The following is a 19,973-nucleotide window of genomic DNA, read 5'->3' as shown; positions in this document are numbered from 1 at the left end:
AGATAAATATTTCTTCAAATTATTTTGCATAAATCTGTTAATCAACATCAGTCCTGATCAAAACTACTAAACTGTTTTGAAAGGTACAAGATTTTAGCTCTCTAAATGCCAAATTCATAAATAAAAAAAATGAAATGTGGACTGGATTGTTTTTTTGTTGTTGTTTTTTTTTTACCTTTTGTCACAGTCTTATACATGTGAACAATTAGTAACAACATTGGCTTTAATGTTTTGTTAGATTTTCATTTTTTTCTGCCCAATTTACTGTTGGTGGCTGTTTTGCCCCATTGACTTCCATTATAACCACATTTGATGGTGCATAAATACACAGTCTTTGTTTTTGTTTACTCCATGTAGTTCTGAGAGCTGAGATGCATATTTAGATTTTCTCAGACACGTCAAGGTAAGTGTGTAAAGGTCATCTCTCACAGCCACACATACACACACTTTAATTTGCTATTATAGCCTACTCCGTTTATAATCCAGAAACTAAGCTTTTATTGAACAGCCCTGAAGGTTTAATGGTGCCAACTGATGATCGACAGTAGAAATTACACATGCTACCATAATGGTATCATGGTTTTGTGGTAAAATGTGGTTATAATGGAAGTCAATGGGACAAAAACAGCCACCAACAGTAAATTATGGAGAAATAAATTAAATTTAATCAAAAACTATGCATCAAAGATAATGATGTTTCACATGTCCAAAACTGTGATAAAATGTTTTTTTAAAAATCCAGTCAAAAATTACTTTTTATATCAAAAATACATCATTTTGTGTTTTTTTTCCCCCAAAAACGGTGACGTCATTTATGAATTTGCCAATTAAAGAGTTAAAATCCTGTGATTTTCTATGAAATTTTGTAATTTTGATTAGGACTGAGGTTGATTAACAGATTTATGCAAAAAGATTAGCTGTTATTTAAACTGCACTGAACTTAAACTCTAAAACTGAACTGTTTCAATTCACTATAATCTTCCGTGTGAAGCTGCTTTGACACAATCTGTAAAAGCGCTATACAAATAAAGCTGAATTCATGCATCTGATGCATTTTACAGCAGTTTAATTTAGTGGATGTTTTCATCTGGAACACAACAAAATGGTAGCAAATTTGCCCAAAGTGTGTTAAGTTTTTTTGTTTTTTTATCAAGATCAAAATAAGATTTGTCACCAAAAACCATTAGGTTAGTGGAAACACAAAAACTTATGGCCAAATAAAAACTCCTAATCACCAGAAAGGATAAAAACATCCCCAGCAGCACATAAAGGGTTAATCTAGACTGAAACAAAAATGTAGACAAGTTGCAAACAAACAAGCAGCACAATAATGTTTAACCTCTTTTAGTCTGGCATCAGCATAACGTACTTATGTCAAAGACTATATAGTATACAACTTAAAAGGACTTTGCTTATATAGTTAACTAAACTAGCTATCAAATTTAACTTTTGGTACTTTAAATAAATGCTAGCTAATAGCTATATATAGAGCTATATGGGGGTAAATGTAGTACCCAACTCAGTAAAATGTTGATTTTTTTTTTGTCCAAAGATCAACTGAAACAGTACTTCAGACCTTTGTTTATTCAGAATAACAAACGTGAGCACTGAGCAGCTCCCCTGACTTTAAATGGGTGTTTTCCTATGGTGGGCGCGGCTGCTCTAACTGACTGCTCTCTGATTGGTTTAGTTCATGTTCAGTGACGTGTCCGCGACCGTTGGCTGCAGCGAAGTGAGCAAGCGCTAAATTCAAAATTTTCAAACAGCTGAAGACGGAGCGCGTGGCGAGTGTGTGTATGTGTGTGTTAGAGCGAGAAAGAGCGGAGAGGATTTTACTCCCTCGACAGATAAATAAAGAAGAAATCAGAGGATTATACTTTACTTTCAGCTTGTAGCGTACACTAGGATGGATCCATTCACCGAGGTGAGAGCTTTTTGTGAAAGATAATTTCATCGTTAGATTGTTAGCGAGTGTGTTGATATAAACTAGCACAGTGACCTGACTTGTGTGTACTTAACAGGGCATTGCTAACATTATTTGCCGTTTTATTATGCCAATATTCTGTCGTTATATATTGGTATATTGTTTGGCTAGTCATTAGTCGATAATGTTATGTTATTTAAAGCTAACGCTGCTCTGACGTTATTTGCTAACAATTGCAAAACAAAGTAAACAATCTGTTGCCGAAAAATGTCTTTGTTTTTGTAGCTTACGTTAGCCCTACACACCTTTCAGTCAACCATTTTGTTTTGTGTAACATTTGTGTAAAATTAACTTTTTGTTTTGTCCATTTCGTGTTGGTATGTTATTTGTGACCTCGCAGCTTGTTAACAGACTATACATGTCAGAAATGCCCACTGTTTTCTGAACGTTTTATTGTAAACCATTCTAAAGCCTTCTTAGAATACGAATAATGCATTCATTCGGTATAATAACTGCATTTGCAATTGTTCTGCTTTTAAATACAGCGCATATTTGATTAAGGGACAAAGGAAAAGCTGTCAGGGCTGTGGCCATAACTGGTGGCTGGTTGAATACAGGAAGCCTGGTTTGAGTCTAGCCAATAGGATTCATCTGCTGGGCTCACATGATAAGATTCCATGGACATGAAATCCTTAGTAACTGAATTTTCCAGTCATTCTCTGGGAGACAGCCAAACCCACAGCCACATTCGAGGAATGTGTTTGGTCTTGCTCAGGCTGTTCATCATGAGTGTGACACATTCTGCTAGTATGAGCTGGGGGTCTGTTCACACTCAGATGATGAGCAGAGCAGATAAATGGGGCCTTTGCATGAAGAAAAAGAACTGAAACTTGAGTGTTTTCTTTTTTTGCAGCTCATGCAGAACTTTGGCATTAAGATAGTTGTGCATAGGATTTGCATTTAATGTTTTAGTAGATTCACTTCACTATTTATAATAAAAAAGCAGTCTTATAGGCCAGTGGTTTCCAAAGTGGGGTTGCGGAACAATGATAGGGTCGCTTGGCGATTTCCAAAAGTCAAATAAATTTGATTAAACTATTAGAATAACCGTATTTTAACCATGACCCACAGAATATAAGTCTTTTTTTAATAGTAAAAAAAAACATTCAAATAAAAAGCCATCAGCCTTTATATAATTTTTTTCATAGGACATTTACATTAGATTATCAACACAGCAATAGCGTCAGCTGCAGCAGATTGTTTTAGCACCAGGTTAAACTTTCAAATACATTAAAATAAATACAGGCCACAAACATTGAGAATGATCCCTGAGTGAGGGTCTCCAAAATTAAGCCAAGAATAGACTTGTGCTGAAAACATCGTGCCCATCGGTCTCTTAAGGTGAAGTTAATATTAAATTAAACAAATTAATAAATGACTAAAAAGATGATATGGTCATTGGACTGTATTGTCAAGTTGCTTGTGTATATATAGGCCTATTGATTTGTGCGCACCGTTTGTATATTCATAACTAACTCTGAGGAATTTGGGGGTTGCAAGTCACTGGCATTGTTATTTTAGGGGTCGTAGCCTGAAAGGTTTGGGAACCCCTGTTATAGGCCACAGAAATGTAAAAAAAAAGGCAATCCATTTTGACTTTTTACTCATGCTGTGTGACTGTTTGCAGAAACTGTTGGAGCGCACACGTGCGCGTAGAGAAAATCTGCAGAAGAAGATGGCGGAGAGACCAACGGCAGCCAACCGTCCAATGGCTAAAAGAACAAGAGAGCCACTTACAGATACAAACAGTGTCTTAAGTGAGCCGACTATTGAAAAAGGTATTTTTTTATTAATTTATTTTTTTTGTTTCCTTTATTGACTAGAGATACGCTGATGTTCCTTACTTTGAAAGTCAAAAAGTAATGCAGACAAAACAAAATTAATGCCCAAGACTTCTGAGAATAAATTAATATCTTACAAGGCAAATCAGTGGATGGATAGATATTCAAATCAGCCCATAGATCATAGTTCACCCTACAATTTTAATTCTGCTATTATTTACACATCTTCCACTTGTTCCAAACCTGTTTTAGTTTATTTCTATTTGGATAGACATTCAATTCAAGTTATGAATGAACCATTTGATTTAAGTGCGAGTAAATGGTGAGAATTTAAAATGTTTGGATGAACTATCTTTAAAATTGCTGTGAAATCATATTAGTGCACCTGTGTTCTCAGCAGATTAATTCCAGGTCTTCAATTACTTGTAGCTTGACAATACTTACTTATTTTTTATTTTAATTGCTCAAATAATAAACTTATTGATTTCCTGCTTTTTAAACTCTCATTTTAACTGACTTTTAGGACATGAGATTATTTATACAAGATCAGATATTGGACACACTAGACTCACTCGCGGACATCTGCTCCAAGGAGAAGTTGCTCCAGAACGTCCATATTGCATTACAAACCTGTCAACATTTTCTTATGCAATGGCATATTTTGTGTTGTTAGTATCCATGTTGTTAGACAACAGTTTTTATCTAGAGAAAATTTAAAGTAGTTATTTTTGAATGCAAATCCTTCAACAATTATAGAGTGTTTATTTAATGTAAATCGTAAAGAACTGTTTTCGGTTTCATCTTATTTGATGTATTATTTATTTTTGTTGTCTTTTTTTTTCTTGGTTTAAATCTTTTTGTTTATAAAATGTTTGTACATTTACTCTATTTTGCCATAAAATAGCCAGAAAAACTGATGTAGCAACACATTTTATTAACTCATTTTTATTTTATTTTTTGCAGCGCTTCCCTCCTCCAAGCCATCCCCCTTCAAACGCCGCTGTTCAGACGAAAATACTTTTCTTGCTGGAGAAGAAAACAAGCAGCCGGTGGCCCCACAAATGACAGACCCCATGACTGACCAGAAACCACCCCTGGCACCAACCACTGTTAGGCCGATACCTGTGGAACAAAGGTCTGCTCCAGATATGCTGCCCACTCGGCCTCCTCCTGAGACTGAAAAGATGGTGGTGTGTCCTCCACAGTCTCCAGCAAAACGCACTGATAATGTATTGAGACAAAAAGGTCTAGATGGAGCTAGAGAGACGCAGAAAGAAGCACCAACCACATTTCCTTCCAGCATGAGATCTCGTCTGCAGAGACTGGCTGGTCAGAGGCAGAACTGGGACTCTAATGGTAGGAAACTTTCTGAACACCCAAATGCATAGAAATTGGTTATAGATTTCTTAATTAGGGGAAATGGATAACCCAATGTTTTTGGGTTAAATGCATAATTGTTTTAACCGGCATTTATATAATATTTGGCTGATAAATATTAGCATGGCAGATTTTTGACATTTTTCTTTAGCTGTTTTCACAATGAATACAACCAAGCATGATTGCATACTGTAGGATAAAATGGATAAATGCACAATATTTTAAAGTTAATATATTTGAAAAAATTCAGTAGTTTAGTTTATTTAGTTACTAAGTTTTTTTCAAATAAATTTAGAGACAGTTTTAATAAAAAAAATAACCGCTATTATTTGGGCTTTAACACACACTATAAAGGTGCCTTATACATTATTGCATTGGGTCCTTTACACAAAAACAATCCTTTTTGGAGGTAACAGTATGACCCATAAATGTTTAAAGATCTATACAACTGTTTTCAGGGGCCACAGAAGCTGTCTCAGAGAGTGTAGTTGTATCTCCTTTGAAGTCCCATAACTTGGATCACCCTCCTGCTACTCCAACAAATTCTGAGGTTCCTGTTGGAAGAAAGGGTAGACTTGCAAATCTTGCTGCCACAATCGGCTCTTGGGAAGATGACCTTGGACACCCGCCCATTCGCCGGGACAATGCACAAGCACAGCCTGGCACGGCCTATGTGCGCCCACCAGTCAGTACAGTAACAAGTAACAGTGAGCAACTTCAGTCTGCCCGGCCAACTTCACACAGGCCTGTTAATAGAGGCCAGCAGGTGGGTCACTGCATCTACACATTCTGTATTATACAAGCTTGTATTGTGGGTCTCTTTTGATGATGATCTTGTTAAGGCTGTGTATTAAAGTAAATTTTTATTCATTTATTTGTTATAAATGTCTTAAACTTTTTTTTTTTTTAAGCCTGCAGTGTATTCTCCAGTCAAATCAACCAGTGTGGTTCCTCCTAGTCCTCAAAAGACAGAGTTTCCTCAGGCCAGATGGGCTCAAGCAGTGCCTTCTCCTGTTTCCAGCCCACTGAAGATTCCCCCTTCCACCCAGCCCTCCAGTCCACTCAAATCTGTGACGGCATCTCCCTCTAGTCCCCACAGAGGTTACGTCTCTCAGAGCCCACTGAAGAGCCATGGCCAAGTTGACAAGTTGAATTTTGGAGCAGCACTTAATTCAAGTCCTGCGAAACCAGTTTTGGCACCTAAACCATCTGCCGCTGATGATGCTGTGAGTCGAGTGAGGTTTACTAAAGACGCAACACCCACACAGCACAGAGGCCCAGCTGCAACGCCTGGTTAGTGGAGCTTGTCATCTACTCTTTATTTACACCCTAAAGTGTTTGATGAGTAACTTGTATTTGCTTTTTTTTTACTTTTAGGAGGGGTCAAGTCATTTTTGGAACGTTTTGGAGAAAGGTGTCAGGAGCGTAACCAGAACACTCCCTCCATGTTAGGAGGTCCAGGCCACACATCTGCAGCTTCTACTCCTGCTACCCCCAAATTTAAACTGCTCCAGGAGAGGCTTGGAGGGGCTCAGGCCACTTCCACCACAGCCGCCCTCACTGAGAAGCAGAAAATGGCATGTTTTTATACTTATTTTAAATGTAAAAATTGCGTACAAAATGGGATAGTTTATTTATTTAACTTTTTATTAACAGGAGCGAGAAGCAGAACTGGCACAAATCCGTAATAGGTTTCAGAAAGGCAACATGTTGAGAGGCAAAGAGGACATCAGTGAGGTCAAGGATGACACTGAAAATAAGGTTTGCTATCATGTTTGCTGTGACTTATTGAAGATAGGATGGATTACATAGAGGAGTCCAAACTGTTGTATAGCATTTCAAACAAACGTTTTGGCATTTGCTTGCATTAAGTTAATGGGCTATGGAAGAAACTTTAGTGATCATCTCTTAACACATAGTTTCTCATGGTTCATATTTATGTATTTGATTAAAATAATTTAACATTAAACTGTTAACATTTACTGATAACATTTGTTGCAAGTTTAAAATGTGTATGTATTTTCTGTCTAATTTTGTCCACAAATATTGGATTATATCAGAAACATTTGAATTTGACCATTTTTGTAACTTATAGGATAAGAAACCATAGCCTTGTGGTGAAATTATATTGTCCACCGAATGCTTATTCAGAATTGTGGTTTAAAAAGTGAACCATTTGAATGCTACCATTGTCTACCATTTCATGAATATTATTAAAGTACACCTTGGTTTCTTATTTTATAACCTACTATAAAAGAAATGTAAGTAAAATTAGTCATTTTCTCACCAAGGGAATACCCTTATAATTTTTTTAAAAATAGTTTATTAATTTGTCTCTTTATCACTGATTTGTCCCTGTTTTTGCAGTGGAAATATCCATCAGGGTGTCCGCAGGGTCTTAAAGTCTTAAATCTCAGAAACTAAATTTTAGGGCCTAAAATGTCTTAAATCTACTGAAATATTGTGTTGTACATCTAAAAGAAAATTAAGACCTGTTAAAAGTTACCCAATTTGGCCAACACCCATACAATCACAAACAATGCATCTCAATAAACATTTAACTTTTTGTTTAGAAATTGCATTTTAACTCCATTTATCATAATGGTTTAATTACTTTCCTTACAGTAACATTTGTTTAAAAGTTTGTATGTATTTACTCCTGAGCACACTGACCTGGCTTATATTTTTAATAATAATTATTATTATTGTTGTTGTATTATTAAATGTATTCAATAATTTATTTTGATAGGGAAAATGAAAAATTTTCCAACTGGGGTATTTGAAAAAAATCTTTAGCATTAGCCCTGTATAGGTCTAACATTTCTTTAATAATGTCTTTAAAGTCTTAAATATAACATGGTGTAACCTGCAGAAACCCTGATCCATATAACTCTCACTTCATAAAACAAAACTGAAGTTGAAGAACAGGCCAATGTTGGCCAGCATACTGCAGCTGTCATTTGAATGATTCATTTTTCAGAAACCATTGTGATTTATGTATTTTATAAACCCAGGACTTAACCAGGGAACAGGAAGTCAGAGACTCTAATGTTGTTTCTTATTTTTAGGAAATTGAACTTTCTCTACAGAGCCAGACTTCCTTACCACTGCATGATAATAAGCCTTCTGTACATGTGCCTGAAGTATTCAACAGCCCCTCTAAATCTATTGGAAAAGGTATTTCATATTTCATTATGTAACTCTATAATAATGTATTAAAAATGTGTAATATAATTTAGTGCAGTGGTCTTCTCAAAGATCATTCCATATCATTGTCTTTTTTTCTTCAATTATTCTTAAATGCATCTGCCTTTTGCTACGTTCCAGCTTGTTTTGTTTACAGTTACACTATAGCACATGTCAAAGCCAGTTCCTGGAGAGCCACAGCTCTGCACAGCTTAGTTCCAACCCTAATAAAACACACCTGTTCAAACTAATTGAGTGCTTTAGGCTTGTTTGATACAGATAGGTGTTAGAGCAGGGCTTGAACTAAACTCTGCAGGGCTCTGGCCCTACAGAAATTGACTTTGACCCCCCCTGCACTATAGTAACAGTGTGTGTTTTCTTATAGGCATGAGCTGTGCTTCTTCAAGTCCAGCAAAAGAAATTGAACTAAAAGTGGAGATGCCTACAGTGGAAGAGCCAGAGGATGTCCAAGGTATGTCCATAAAACAGAAAGACTGTAGTTGATGTTGTGCGTTTTATTCATACAATTTTATTTGCTCTTGATCACCATTTTGGCCTTTTTAACTATTATTTCTGAATTGAGTTGTTTCTTGTGTTTATTTCCGTATTTATGAATCAGTCAGGGAAAACTAAACTTTTTAAACCTAATAGTGTATGAAAAATATGAATCCCTTATGCCGATTTCATGTTTGATCATGAACGTTCTCATTGTCTTCATTGCAGAAGTTGATGTAGTGCGTGAGATTGAGATGAACGTGGACGCCTCTGTTAACTCTGAGGTGATAAATGAACTGTTTGATGGAGTTCTGGAGGAAAGTGATGAGGATGCAGATGAAGATCCTCTGAATATCTCCTCCATGTCTCTGCTTGCCCCGCTTGCAGAGACTGTAGCAGCTGTGATCAAGAGCCCAGAAAGAAAGCCTATGGTAAGCCCTGAGCATGTTTGCTAAATAATAATTTCAACGAAAATTGAGAGGACATTTCTCAGTGTATCTTTGCTTCAGACATCAACCCCTGCCAACTCATTTTTGGTGAAGAGTTCCACCCCTGAGAATCCATCCAGGCCCAGTAAGTTCCAGAGGACACGCATGTTACGAGCTGATTCATCTGACAGCATTGATGTTCTAGATGAGCAACAAAACCAGAAACTTCTCTATAGGTGCGTATCTGCTGCTTCTCCATGTTCAAGCGGTATTCAAACTTATTTGTTCTCTGTTATTGATTTGTTTGACCAGCAGTTTAATCAGTGGTTCTGTTTGATTTCAGCATTGATGCCTACAGATCCACCAGGGTTAAGAGCGAGCCAGAGAGACCTCATGTTAAACAGGTGATTGTCAGGAAAGAGGATGTGTCTCAGAGAATGGAGATGAATGGGAGCTCCAGTCACATCAACATCAAGCAGAAAATGAAGGTCTGTTTTAAAGCATGCGTGCTGCAAATTGACACATTTAAATTTCTATTTATGAAATGTATTTATCTAAAGCAACTTTTTTTTTTAATGTGAAGAGGTACAATTTATAACAGCAGTTAGACATTTTTACAGCAGTTTCTTCAAGTTCCCAGGGAAAAGAAAACATTTACACAGTTCCTTATGATAATAACAGAACAATAGATCCATTTACGTTATCTGCCATTCATATAAAAATATTTCCTCCACAATAAATATATTTATAATAATGTTAAACTTGTCATTTAAAAAAGGATCTGTATGTATGTCTCTAAGAATAACTGCGTTTTGATTTTTTTATTTATTAGCAAAAAAGTCTAACATTTCAAGAGTTCACACTTAGCTGATGATTGATTTATAAAGAGTGTTTGGCATTCTCTTCCAGGAGAGAGCTCGGGTAGATCTCGAGATAAGATCCATGTTAGCCGGGCGAGAGGAGAGTTTGAGCTCAGGTAGATCTTGAGAACTCCCCTGCTGTTTGAAGCTAGTGTGCAATTAGGGATTGCTATGTGAATACATGGAGTACATAACATCTATAGTGCCGATTAGCACGAGCACATGGAAAACACGTGAACTCCACACAGAAACGTTGACTGGCTAGGTAAGGACTAGAACCAATGATGTTCTTGTTGTGGGGCAACGGTGCTAACCCCTGGGCTGTCGTGCCACCCATTTAGGAAAGGAGTAAGGAAGGAAGAGGGGATTCTTCAAAACGAAGATGACTATGGTAATGAAATTAGGTTATTTATGTAGACTCAGGAATCATCTGATTGGTGAATCATAAATTGAATAATCATAAGCTTGTAATTCTTTCGAAATTAGTTTATAAATGAACTTCACTTAACTCATTATGGTTTGAAAGGTCTTAAATTTGACTTAATTAAAATGGCAGAAACTCAGAATAAACTAGCTTTAGTGGAGATGAAAAAAAGGATTGATTCTATGTATGGAAAGTATGATATTTTACATCATTGATATTTTATACCTTGTCTTAATTGACTTGGATTATTGACTTGTCACATTTAAAACATGTTTCAGTTTTCATGCAGTCATGGAAAACCTGGGAAAGTCATGATATTTTGACATGGCATTTTCCAGGCCTGGAAAAGTCATGGAATTAAGTTTAGCACATAGTGTGCTCTCACATTATTAGTGCTGTGTAAGCATTGTCTAAATAAATGTTGCATAGATATAAATATAAACTAAATAATTTAAATGTACATTGTTTTTCTTATCATTTACCACATATACATAGACATAACATGAAGCATTAGGTCATGAAAATTTACTTGAAGCCTTGAAAAAGTCATTGAATTTTAGCAGTAAAAATGTGTATGAACCCCAATCTTTGAATTAAAGTGAATCGATGATGCCAATCTGTGTTCTCAGATGTTGACCAATGAGATGAACCTGCAGCAGACCGTGATCCATCAGGCTAGTCAGGCTCTTAACTGCTGCACAGATGAAGAACATGGAAAAGGATCTCAGGTGGAGGCTGAGGCTGAAAGACTGCTGATTATTGCCAGTGAGTGATGCTTACCTTTCTGCTCTGCACAGATGTGTATTACAGTTAGTATGGGATAATCATTTCTTTGCTTTTTAGCCGAGAGGAGGGCCGCTCTTAAGGCTGAGCTGGACCGATTAAAAGCAGAAGGACCAACAGCACAAAAGAAGAGCGCAAGCAGCGTCCCGGTGGATATTGGTTTACCTGCTTCTAAAGGCTCCATCTCACTACTGGAGCTGAGACTTCCACTGAAGGCCGACTTTATCTGCTCTTCTGCCAACAAGCCTGGTAAGAACTGTAGTTTGTTTATGTTTAACTCTGTTTTATTTGTGATCTTCATGTAAACTGACACTCAATTCTTTTCTTTTTGATGCAAGAGTGTGGAAACCATTACTTCTTTGTGATGATCCGTGCGGGACCTGAGAACACTGTGGCAACTCCTCTATCAAGCACACGCACGGGTCTGAGTGGTGATGCTTTGACCTTCACCACCACATTCACTTTGTAAGTTTCATTTTAATTACAAACCACTCTTTACATCAAAATCTCCATCACCTTTTTCATGTTAATTCTTCTGTCAATGTGCAGGTCTGATGTGTCTAATGACTTTGAGATTGATATTGAAGTCTACTGTTTGGTAGGTACTTCATATTTCTTTTATTATTATTAACTTATGTTCAATGCATGTTCTTTTATATCAATTGTATGTTTGAAAGATTTCAGTAAGTGTTTGTTTTTTTTCCCTTAGGTTCAGAAACGAGAGCTGAACCCTGACAAGAGGAAAAAGGCCAGCAAGTCAAAGGTAGTATCTTAGTCTTGTACGTGCTGTATTACATGACACCATATTCATGGAAGTGCTGTGTGTAACTCTTTAATGGCAAGATTTAATGAACGGCCACTATAAAGAGCCTCAAACAGCATGTCCAGATTTTCCTGAGGCATTTCTATGACATAAAAAGTCATCACCTTCTAGTGTGCAGGCAATTGGTTGGATTTTTAGCTGTTTTTTAATTGTTTGTCTAAGCAAAGTGCACCTAGAAGGTTATTTTTATTCATTTTCCCTTTTTACTTTCTTTTAACGGTACATTATTAGCCATGATTGTGAGATTTAAAAGATGTTATAATTATTTTTCTATATGTTACACTGAAATAAACTTCTTTCTTCAGGCAATCACACCAAAAAGGTTCCTCAATATCTCTGTAAGTAGCCTGTTCGCTTGTATCTCAACACATACATCACCATTCAAGTTTGTAATCTGAAGTTAATAAATTAGCTTTTGCACTAAAGGAACATTTTCAGAGTTCTAATTAAAGTACAATCAAAAGAACATTTTAGAAAAACGTTTTGTACACAAACTAAAACTAAAAACTAAAACTCCTTATTGATTTTCTTCTTATTATTATGTTTTTATTATTGAAATGTTCTTGCCATGAAAATAGCCTTGGTTGCTGACATGACATTAAATAAAAAATACATTACATCTACACAAATTAACTCCACTTTGAGTTCAACCAGGAAAATGGCTTTGGGGCAAATTTAGTTCCCAAACATTTGATTGCTAAGCAGCACTTTCTGACCTTTGCTATAGGCATACATAAAATGAACACCATGAGTAATAATCTCACACTCTTACAATCATTATTCCAGAGAATTACACTGATTATACACGAAACGATGTCCTTGTCTTCAGAGAATGAGGTTCTGAAGAATTTTTTAAAAAACATTAAATAACAATTGGCTAAACTGTAGACTGTTAATAAACATTCCAATCTGTTTAAGGATACCAAATCCTTCCTCCTGTCTATAATACAAACCCCATCAATAAACAATGCAACAAAATCTATAATTTTTTTAAATATTTAACATGTAAAGTCCTGACACATTTTGACCTTTCCATTTATCTATTACAGAAGAGTAACCTCCAAACACCTGGTGAGTATTAGTAATCAAGTTCAATTTAACATTTCAATTTAGTTTTTCTCAAATTAAATAATTATTGTATCTGTTTTCAGTGATGGCCAGCCCTGGTGGTCCAAATGCAGTGCGCACCAGTAGCTTTGTACTTGTTGGATCACACAAGTTAACTCTGGCTTCTATTGGGAAAAACAAGTTCCCTTTGGAGAAGGTAATTTCATCTCTGTTTGTCTCTTTATGCCACCATAACATTTCCACAAGTGAAACCTTACTAACACTCCACCTGGCGAAACACTGCATGTAAACCTTGCTGATGTTGAAGAGGGGGAACCACAGCACTAATGTTCACTCTAGTTTTAACACTACTCTCTTTTTTTCTTCTTGCACAGTGCTGCGTTTTGCATTTGCCAAACTCTATCACATGTAGTCATTTCTCTCTTTTAGATCAAATATGAAAGGAGTGAAAGAGAGCTGCTCAGTGACATGTTTCACAATAAGGTTGCTATATTTGCTCTGTGTTTAGTAACACGGGTTGTTTGTCTGAATGTATGGTTGGTTAACCAGAGGTGGTGTGTGTTTCTGCTTTACTAACTTTAAGGTGCTTCACAAATGTTGTGTGCATGACAATTCCTATGCATTTCTTTGTATGTTTACTGTACTCTTTTACTCCCCAGGCAATTATTTCTCTTGCTGTAAATGTTGCTGCTTTTAGATGTGCTTATATGCTCCAGTTCTCACTGTCTTTTATTTCTTTAGGTGCCTTTTCTTTGTCCTTTGGAGGGGCATGTATATCTAAAAATGCAGTGTGAGGTTGGCTCACGGATAGAGGAAAAAGGCTTCCTGGTGAGTCGTTATTCTGATAGTCTACAGAATAAAACACTACCGTTTCCTCTAAATATACTTCCTCTTTTATACAAAGATGACTTTGTGTGATGCTAGTTGGTTTGTCTTTATTTACAGACTATGTTTGAAGATGTCAGTGGTTTTGGGGCCTGGCACAGGAGGTGGTGCGTCCTTTCAGGATACTGCATCTCCTATTGGACCTACCCTGATGATGAAAAACGGAAGGTATTGTTATTTATTGAGTTTTTATTTTTTTTAAGGTATGCGCATCCTTTAACAGCATATTTAGCTTCATATGGTTTTATTTCACTCATCAAAAAATGCTTTACAAAAATGAACACCAAAATTCTTCATTTCATGCAACAAAATGTATCTCTCAGTACATTAAACTTGTGCATTAAACCAGTCATCGCTATAATTTAATCAAAAAAAAAAAAAAAAACAACAATGTAATATAATGTTTATTTATATAGCGCATTTATTGTGTATGTCCACACACCTAAAGCGCTTCACAATCATGAGGGGGGTCTCTTCACACCACCACCAATGTGCAGCATCCACTTGGATGATGCGACGGCAGCCACAGTACACTGGCGCCGGTGTGCTCACCACACACCAGCTATTGGTGGAGTGAAGAGACGGTGATAGAGCCAATTCCGTGGATGGGGATGATTAGGAGGCCATGATGGTTAAGGGGCGATTGAGGGACTTTGGCCAGGACAGGGTTACACCCCTACTCTTTTATGAGAAGTGCCAAGGGATTATTAATGACCACAGAGAGTCAAGACTTCGGTTTAACGTCTCATCCGAAAGACAGCGCCCACTGACAGTGTAGTATCCCCTTCACTTTTACTGGGGCATTAGGACCACAGGTTGAGCGCCCCCTGTTGGCCTCTCTGACACCACTACCAACAGCAACCTAGTTTTCCTATGTGGTCTCCCATCCAGGTACTGACCAGGCTCAGCCCTGCTTAGCTTCAGTGAGCAACCAGTCTTGGGCTGCAGGGTGACATGGCTGTGACATGAGCATATTTAGTCCACATTAGAAGTACACATGAAACGTTAAAAGCCTTATCTTCCTTAAATTGTAAAAGCCAATTGATTAGCACATCAAGGAGCTGTAAATACCCTGATAAACTTTAAAAGAAGTCCAGGAATGAATTGAAATGGCATAATTTTGGACAAATCTAGCCACGTTTGGGCCAATCATATTCAAAGTTTTGGGGAGTTTGTTTTGGATCCTCATCACCCCAACCTTTGGTTCATTATGATTACCCAATCTGTGGCATGTTCTTCTTAAACTTCACCTTTTGATGTGAATCATATCGTTTATCTAAGAAGGTCAGACAAGCAAACAACACCCAACACTAAATCATCAAGTTAGCAACGTGAATAAACTGGAGGCTTGAGTACCAGAGCACATTTTAAAGACTCAAACGTAGGGGTTCACAAGACGAGATTTTTACACTATTTTTAAGAAATCGTCTTTTATTCAACTAAAAAAAAAAATCAGTTAGTTTGGTGGTTCGGTATACCTTTTGACAGTGGAAACACCCATAAAAGTGTACCGTACCACTCAGTGGAAACGGACCATAAGCTACTGGATGCGATTAAGCGAATATGAAGTAAGGACTGATAAGAGAGAGTTGTTTTAATGTAATTTGATACTGCACCGGAATGGAAAAAAGATCATCTTTCCCAGGCGGCATAAATAAATATTTTCTATTAGTGTCCACACCATAAGAGCCATTTGATGTCTGAATGCGGCAAATAGAAAACAATGTTGAGATGTGGGACATTTTTGTCTGTTGTGCGGCAGGCTAGAGAAGGCTATTAGTAAGATGTTTACAAAGCTGTCTTTTCTCTCAGCTGGTATCTTTGTTGTGTTAAGGGGGTATACACAAACAGTCTGACACATTTACAACCCCACCTATGACAGTGAAGGAATGTTAAAAACAGTACATGACTCAACCTTTTCAAACTTCTTTTTGCCCTTAAACAAAGGATGAAAACATTTGGTTGAAGTATATCAAGACCTTAAAGATGTGAATGAACCACCTTTGTCATTAAGCAGTCTTTTACTTACTGTATTAAATCTCACAGTTTGAGATGCGTCAAGGGAAACCAAAGCGTCTGCTGTGAATAATTAAGCAGAGAAAGCTGTCTCGTGAATAATTGAGGCTGACATCTCATTGATTACTGATGTTGTTATCCTGGTTACAACCGATGACATCAACACCAGATTAAAGACAGACTTCCAGTTTTCATTCATTTTCCTTCAGGTTAGTCTCTAGATTTCAGAGCTCACCACAGCAGAATGAACCACCAACTATTCCAGCATATTTTTTATGCATGGATGCCCTTCCAGCCGCAACCCAGTACTGGGAAACACCCATACACATTTATTTACACACATACACTAGGGCCAATTTAGCTTATTCAATTCACCTTTAGCGCCCCACCCCAGGCCAGTTCTCTCCTGCTGCTAGAGCTAATGAATGCAAACACTGTACAGGGTGCCCGTGGAGTCTTAAAATGTCTTAAAACTTAAAATGTTTTTAAAAACACATTTTAGGCCTTAAAGAGTCTTAAATTCACTGAAATATTGTGTTGTAGATCTTAAATGATTTTAAACAGGTCTTAAATTTCCTGCGTCCATGTAAAGATATACCCAATTGGGCCAACACCCGTCCGATCACTATCAATATATTTCAATAAAAGTTTTAAGTGACGTCTGTTTATTAACTCTATGTGCTTAATAATATGGATTCATTATCTTCTTAACATTAACATGTGCTTTTAATGTTTAACGTTTTAAACTTTGCTATTAAAAAAATCTTTCGCGTTTTAGCCTTGTGCAAGTCTAATATTTAATTTATTATGGTAATTTATTAATGGGTCTTAAGATTCCAGAAGGACTTTTTATGAAATGAACTCTTAAGGACATTTTTGACAAAGTGAAACCAGAAAAGATTTTAGAATTTTTATCATGTATTAACACAAAAACACTTATTTCATTTATGTTTTATTTTGTTTGTTGATTTTTAAATTGTATATTTATTGTTGAAAGATTCCTGCCATGAAGATAGCCTTGGTTGCTGACATGGCACTAAATAAAAAATACATTACATTAAATGGGTCTTAAAGTCTTAAATTTGACTTGATAAAACCTGCAAAAACCCTGTTGTAGTCTATAAAGAACACAAAGACCTGTGTTGGCTTTGGTGTACAATAAGTTGTTTACTGCTTTAAAATTAAAAAAATAGTTGTTGGTCTTCCTCCAGAATCCAATGGGCCGCATTAACCTTGCCAACTGTACCAGTCGTAAAGTGGAGCCGGCAAACCGAGAGTTCTGTGCTCGACCCAATACATTTGAGCTCATCACTGTGAGGCCACAGAGAGAGGATGACCGAGAGACCCTGGTCAGCCGGTGCAAAGACACACTCTGTGTTACCAAGTAAGAGCCCGTCAGCAATGTGAATTCACATGCTTCTGTTGAAGGAGATCGAATCCCAACTCCAATCTCCTCTGTAATCTGCAGGAACTGGCTGAGTGCTGACACTAAAGACGAGAGGAATCTGTGGATGCAGAAGCTCAACCAGATCCTGGTGGACCTGCGCATGTGGCAGCCGGATTCCTGCTACAGACCCATGTGAAGGTCACTTTTACACTGACTATATGTCTGATTTGGAAGTGCAATGCGGCATCACAGTTACAAAGCGTTTACGGAAGAATTTACACAGGTTTTTCATTCGAATTTTGACCGATGTCAAATCAATAAAGCCATAAATGTTGAGACATTTCAATGAAAGGACAGAATGCTTTGCCCCACAGGGGTATTCAGGTATGTTCTATCTTGATCTAGTGTGTAATACAAGCACGGCTAACTTAACGCGACTAATCATCGTTTGTTTGCTATGCTAGTTTGTGTATTTTTGAATGTCTTTTGCATGACTGCTGGAATTCCTGCTGTATTCAGATTTCTTCATCGCACCTCTGGGCAAAAAAAGTGGTCAAGCAAGCCAGTCTCCTGAATCTTTAAATGAACCACACACTTAATGTCACTGCTGGGTGGAAACGCATTTGATTCTCATTAAGTTGAGGTTTTTTAAAACCCTTGATCTGTTTTTACATTTTGCAAGCAGATCTGCTTTTGCTAATGATGCGGATGTTTTTAATTCTTGCTCACTCATCATTGGAATCAGAGTTGTATTTGAATAAGGGTTTGATATTAGAGTTCTGAAGATGTTCTTAAATTGAGAAATCTATATTTATGTTTGTTTTTGTTGAAATTCACAGTAGAGCACACTTGGATAAGCAAAGGGAAATTGGGTTTTCTTCTATTTTTTTGGAGCAGTTATAGGGTTAGAACAGTGTTCAATTCTTCCCTAAGTGACACGAGCTCTTGACAGGTTAGTTTCTGCAAAAACACAAACAAAAGTTTACACAAACGACATTTTACTAGAGATTTTCATTCCTTATAAGGAAAACTGTTCTTTTCTGTTTGATCCACATCTTTACAGTATTTCTTGTTTGATTATGTATCATGCACATGCCCTGTTTTCTAAGCTCTCTACACCATATGTATATTTTTGTGCATTTTTATATTAATATTTTAGATTTTTTTAATGGTTGTAACTTACTCTAGATTTATTTACCTGAATCCAAATGTATTTGTTAAATAAGTGACATTTACCAAAAGCTTACTATTTTAATGACACTAAATGTCAGATTTCCTTGACTGGGATACATTTCTTGACTTTGTGTCTTGGGATTTACAATACCAAAATTCAGCCCTCATCCATGTAGTAATCTTAAAGGGTCAGTTCACTCCGCACCCTCGTGTTCTAAACTCTGAACACAAATGAAGAGATGTTTAATACAAATCTGACAGAGCTCCATCTCTGACGCTTCAGTTTTATGTGAAGAAATTTTGAAAGAGACAAAAATGACACAGATTTTATTAAAATCTTTATTTGTGTTCTAAAGATGAGCAAAAAATTTTATGGGTTTGGGACAACATGAGGGTGAGATTTTTATTTTATTTTTTTATTATTATTTTGAGGTTCATTGACCATTTAAGGCACTTTAATGTCATGGCTTCAGTTGTGTGTTATGGTATCTTAAACACTCCAAATGTGGCTTCCATGTATCACGCAGAGCTGCAGTTAAATAAATCAAGCTTTTGACAACATCTGCAGTCTGCTTCTCACTGCTGTATTTGTGTGGGACTATTGTTGAGTTACTGACTGTTGTGTCAAACCTGCATGTCTCTTAAATCTGTATATTTATATCAATCAACATAATCTGAGAATCAGCTGTACTAACCCAGTGGAGTGAATGGAGTTTAGGAGCATTCCTTTGATTTTGATCTTATGACTGCTCTAACATAATTAAACTTGCACATTTCTAATGACGCATAATCAATGCAACATTAATATTCTTTTTAAAAATCTCATACCCTGAAAATACATACATTTTTCTAAGTATTTTTGAGATCTGAAAGGTGCTCCATACATTAGTCACAAATGAGAAAATGTGCAAACTTTTAAAAATGGCTATTTTAAAGGCGATTTAAAAACAATTATTATTATTAAACTACTATTATTATCATTATTATTATTAAACTACTTCAGGCTGTTTTGTTAATTAAAAGCTAAATAAGCAATATCACACGAGTAGCAGTGCGATTTGCCTGAATATGCCGGCACTGTTGTGAGGCGTGCCTTAGTGTCCCACCAGTGAAGATATACAGCCATATCGCACTGCTACGAGTGTTATAATGTGTTTATACTACAGTTGGACAACATAATTGTGTTTAAAAAGTAAATCAAACAGAGTCTAAAACACTGTTGTATGAGGAACCACTTCTGACATTCATTCACCTCTGCAGCTGATGTCAGAACAGCAGAAACCATTGCTCTTTCACCAACATC

The 19,973-nt window shown here is 36.6% G+C and overlaps 1 protein-coding gene across 2 annotated transcripts; it reads left to right on the top strand.

Annotated features, from left to right (window-relative positions):
- The first annotated feature begins 1,760 nt into the window (after nt 1-1,760).
- On the top strand, nt 1,761-19,273 carry anln (anillin, actin binding protein). 2 transcript variants are annotated; one of them, XM_005159661.4, is made up of 25 exons: nt 1,761-1,924; nt 3,612-3,762; nt 4,729-5,121; nt 5,601-5,908; nt 6,054-6,435; nt 6,520-6,719; nt 6,799-6,903; nt 8,211-8,319; nt 8,714-8,800; nt 9,052-9,254; nt 9,333-9,487; nt 9,595-9,739; nt 11,165-11,300; nt 11,379-11,567; nt 11,657-11,783; nt 11,868-11,916; nt 12,028-12,081; nt 12,447-12,479; nt 13,191-13,212; nt 13,293-13,405; nt 13,639-13,692; nt 13,951-14,037; nt 14,155-14,262; nt 17,322-17,494; nt 17,579-19,231. In XM_005159661.4, the coding sequence occupies exons 1-25, from the start codon at nt 1,907-1,909 to the stop codon at nt 17,691-17,693; spliced, it is 3,516 nt and encodes a 1,171-aa protein (XP_005159718.1). In that variant the 5' UTR covers nt 1,761-1,906; the 3' UTR covers nt 17,694-19,231. The 2 variants fall into 2 exon arrangements, with proteins under 2 accessions (XP_005159718.1, NP_001096146.2); NM_001102676.2 differs by lacking the exon at nt 13,639-13,692 and having other exon boundaries at nt 1,767-1,924; nt 17,579-19,273.
- Nucleotides 19,274-19,973: the final 700 nt, after the last annotated feature.

This window comes from Danio rerio, chromosome 19, assembly GCF_049306965.1.
Source record: "Danio rerio strain Tuebingen ecotype United States chromosome 19, GRCz12tu, whole genome shotgun sequence".
NCBI classification, from domain to species: domain Eukaryota; kingdom Metazoa; phylum Chordata; class Actinopteri; order Cypriniformes; family Danionidae; genus Danio; species Danio rerio.
This window is presented reverse-complemented; position numbering and strand designations above follow the sequence as displayed.

Bases quoted from the DNA above. Each gene is read 5' to 3' on its own strand.
- anln (XM_005159661.4), top strand. The intron at 11,917-12,027 runs GTAGGTACTTCA...TTTTTCCCTTAG, and splicing joins ATATTGAAGTCTACTGTTTG to GTTCAGAAACGAGAGCTGAA. The intron at 12,480-13,190 runs GTAAGTAGCCTG...TATCTATTACAG, and splicing joins AAAGGTTCCTCAATATCTCT to AAGAGTAACCTCCAAACACC.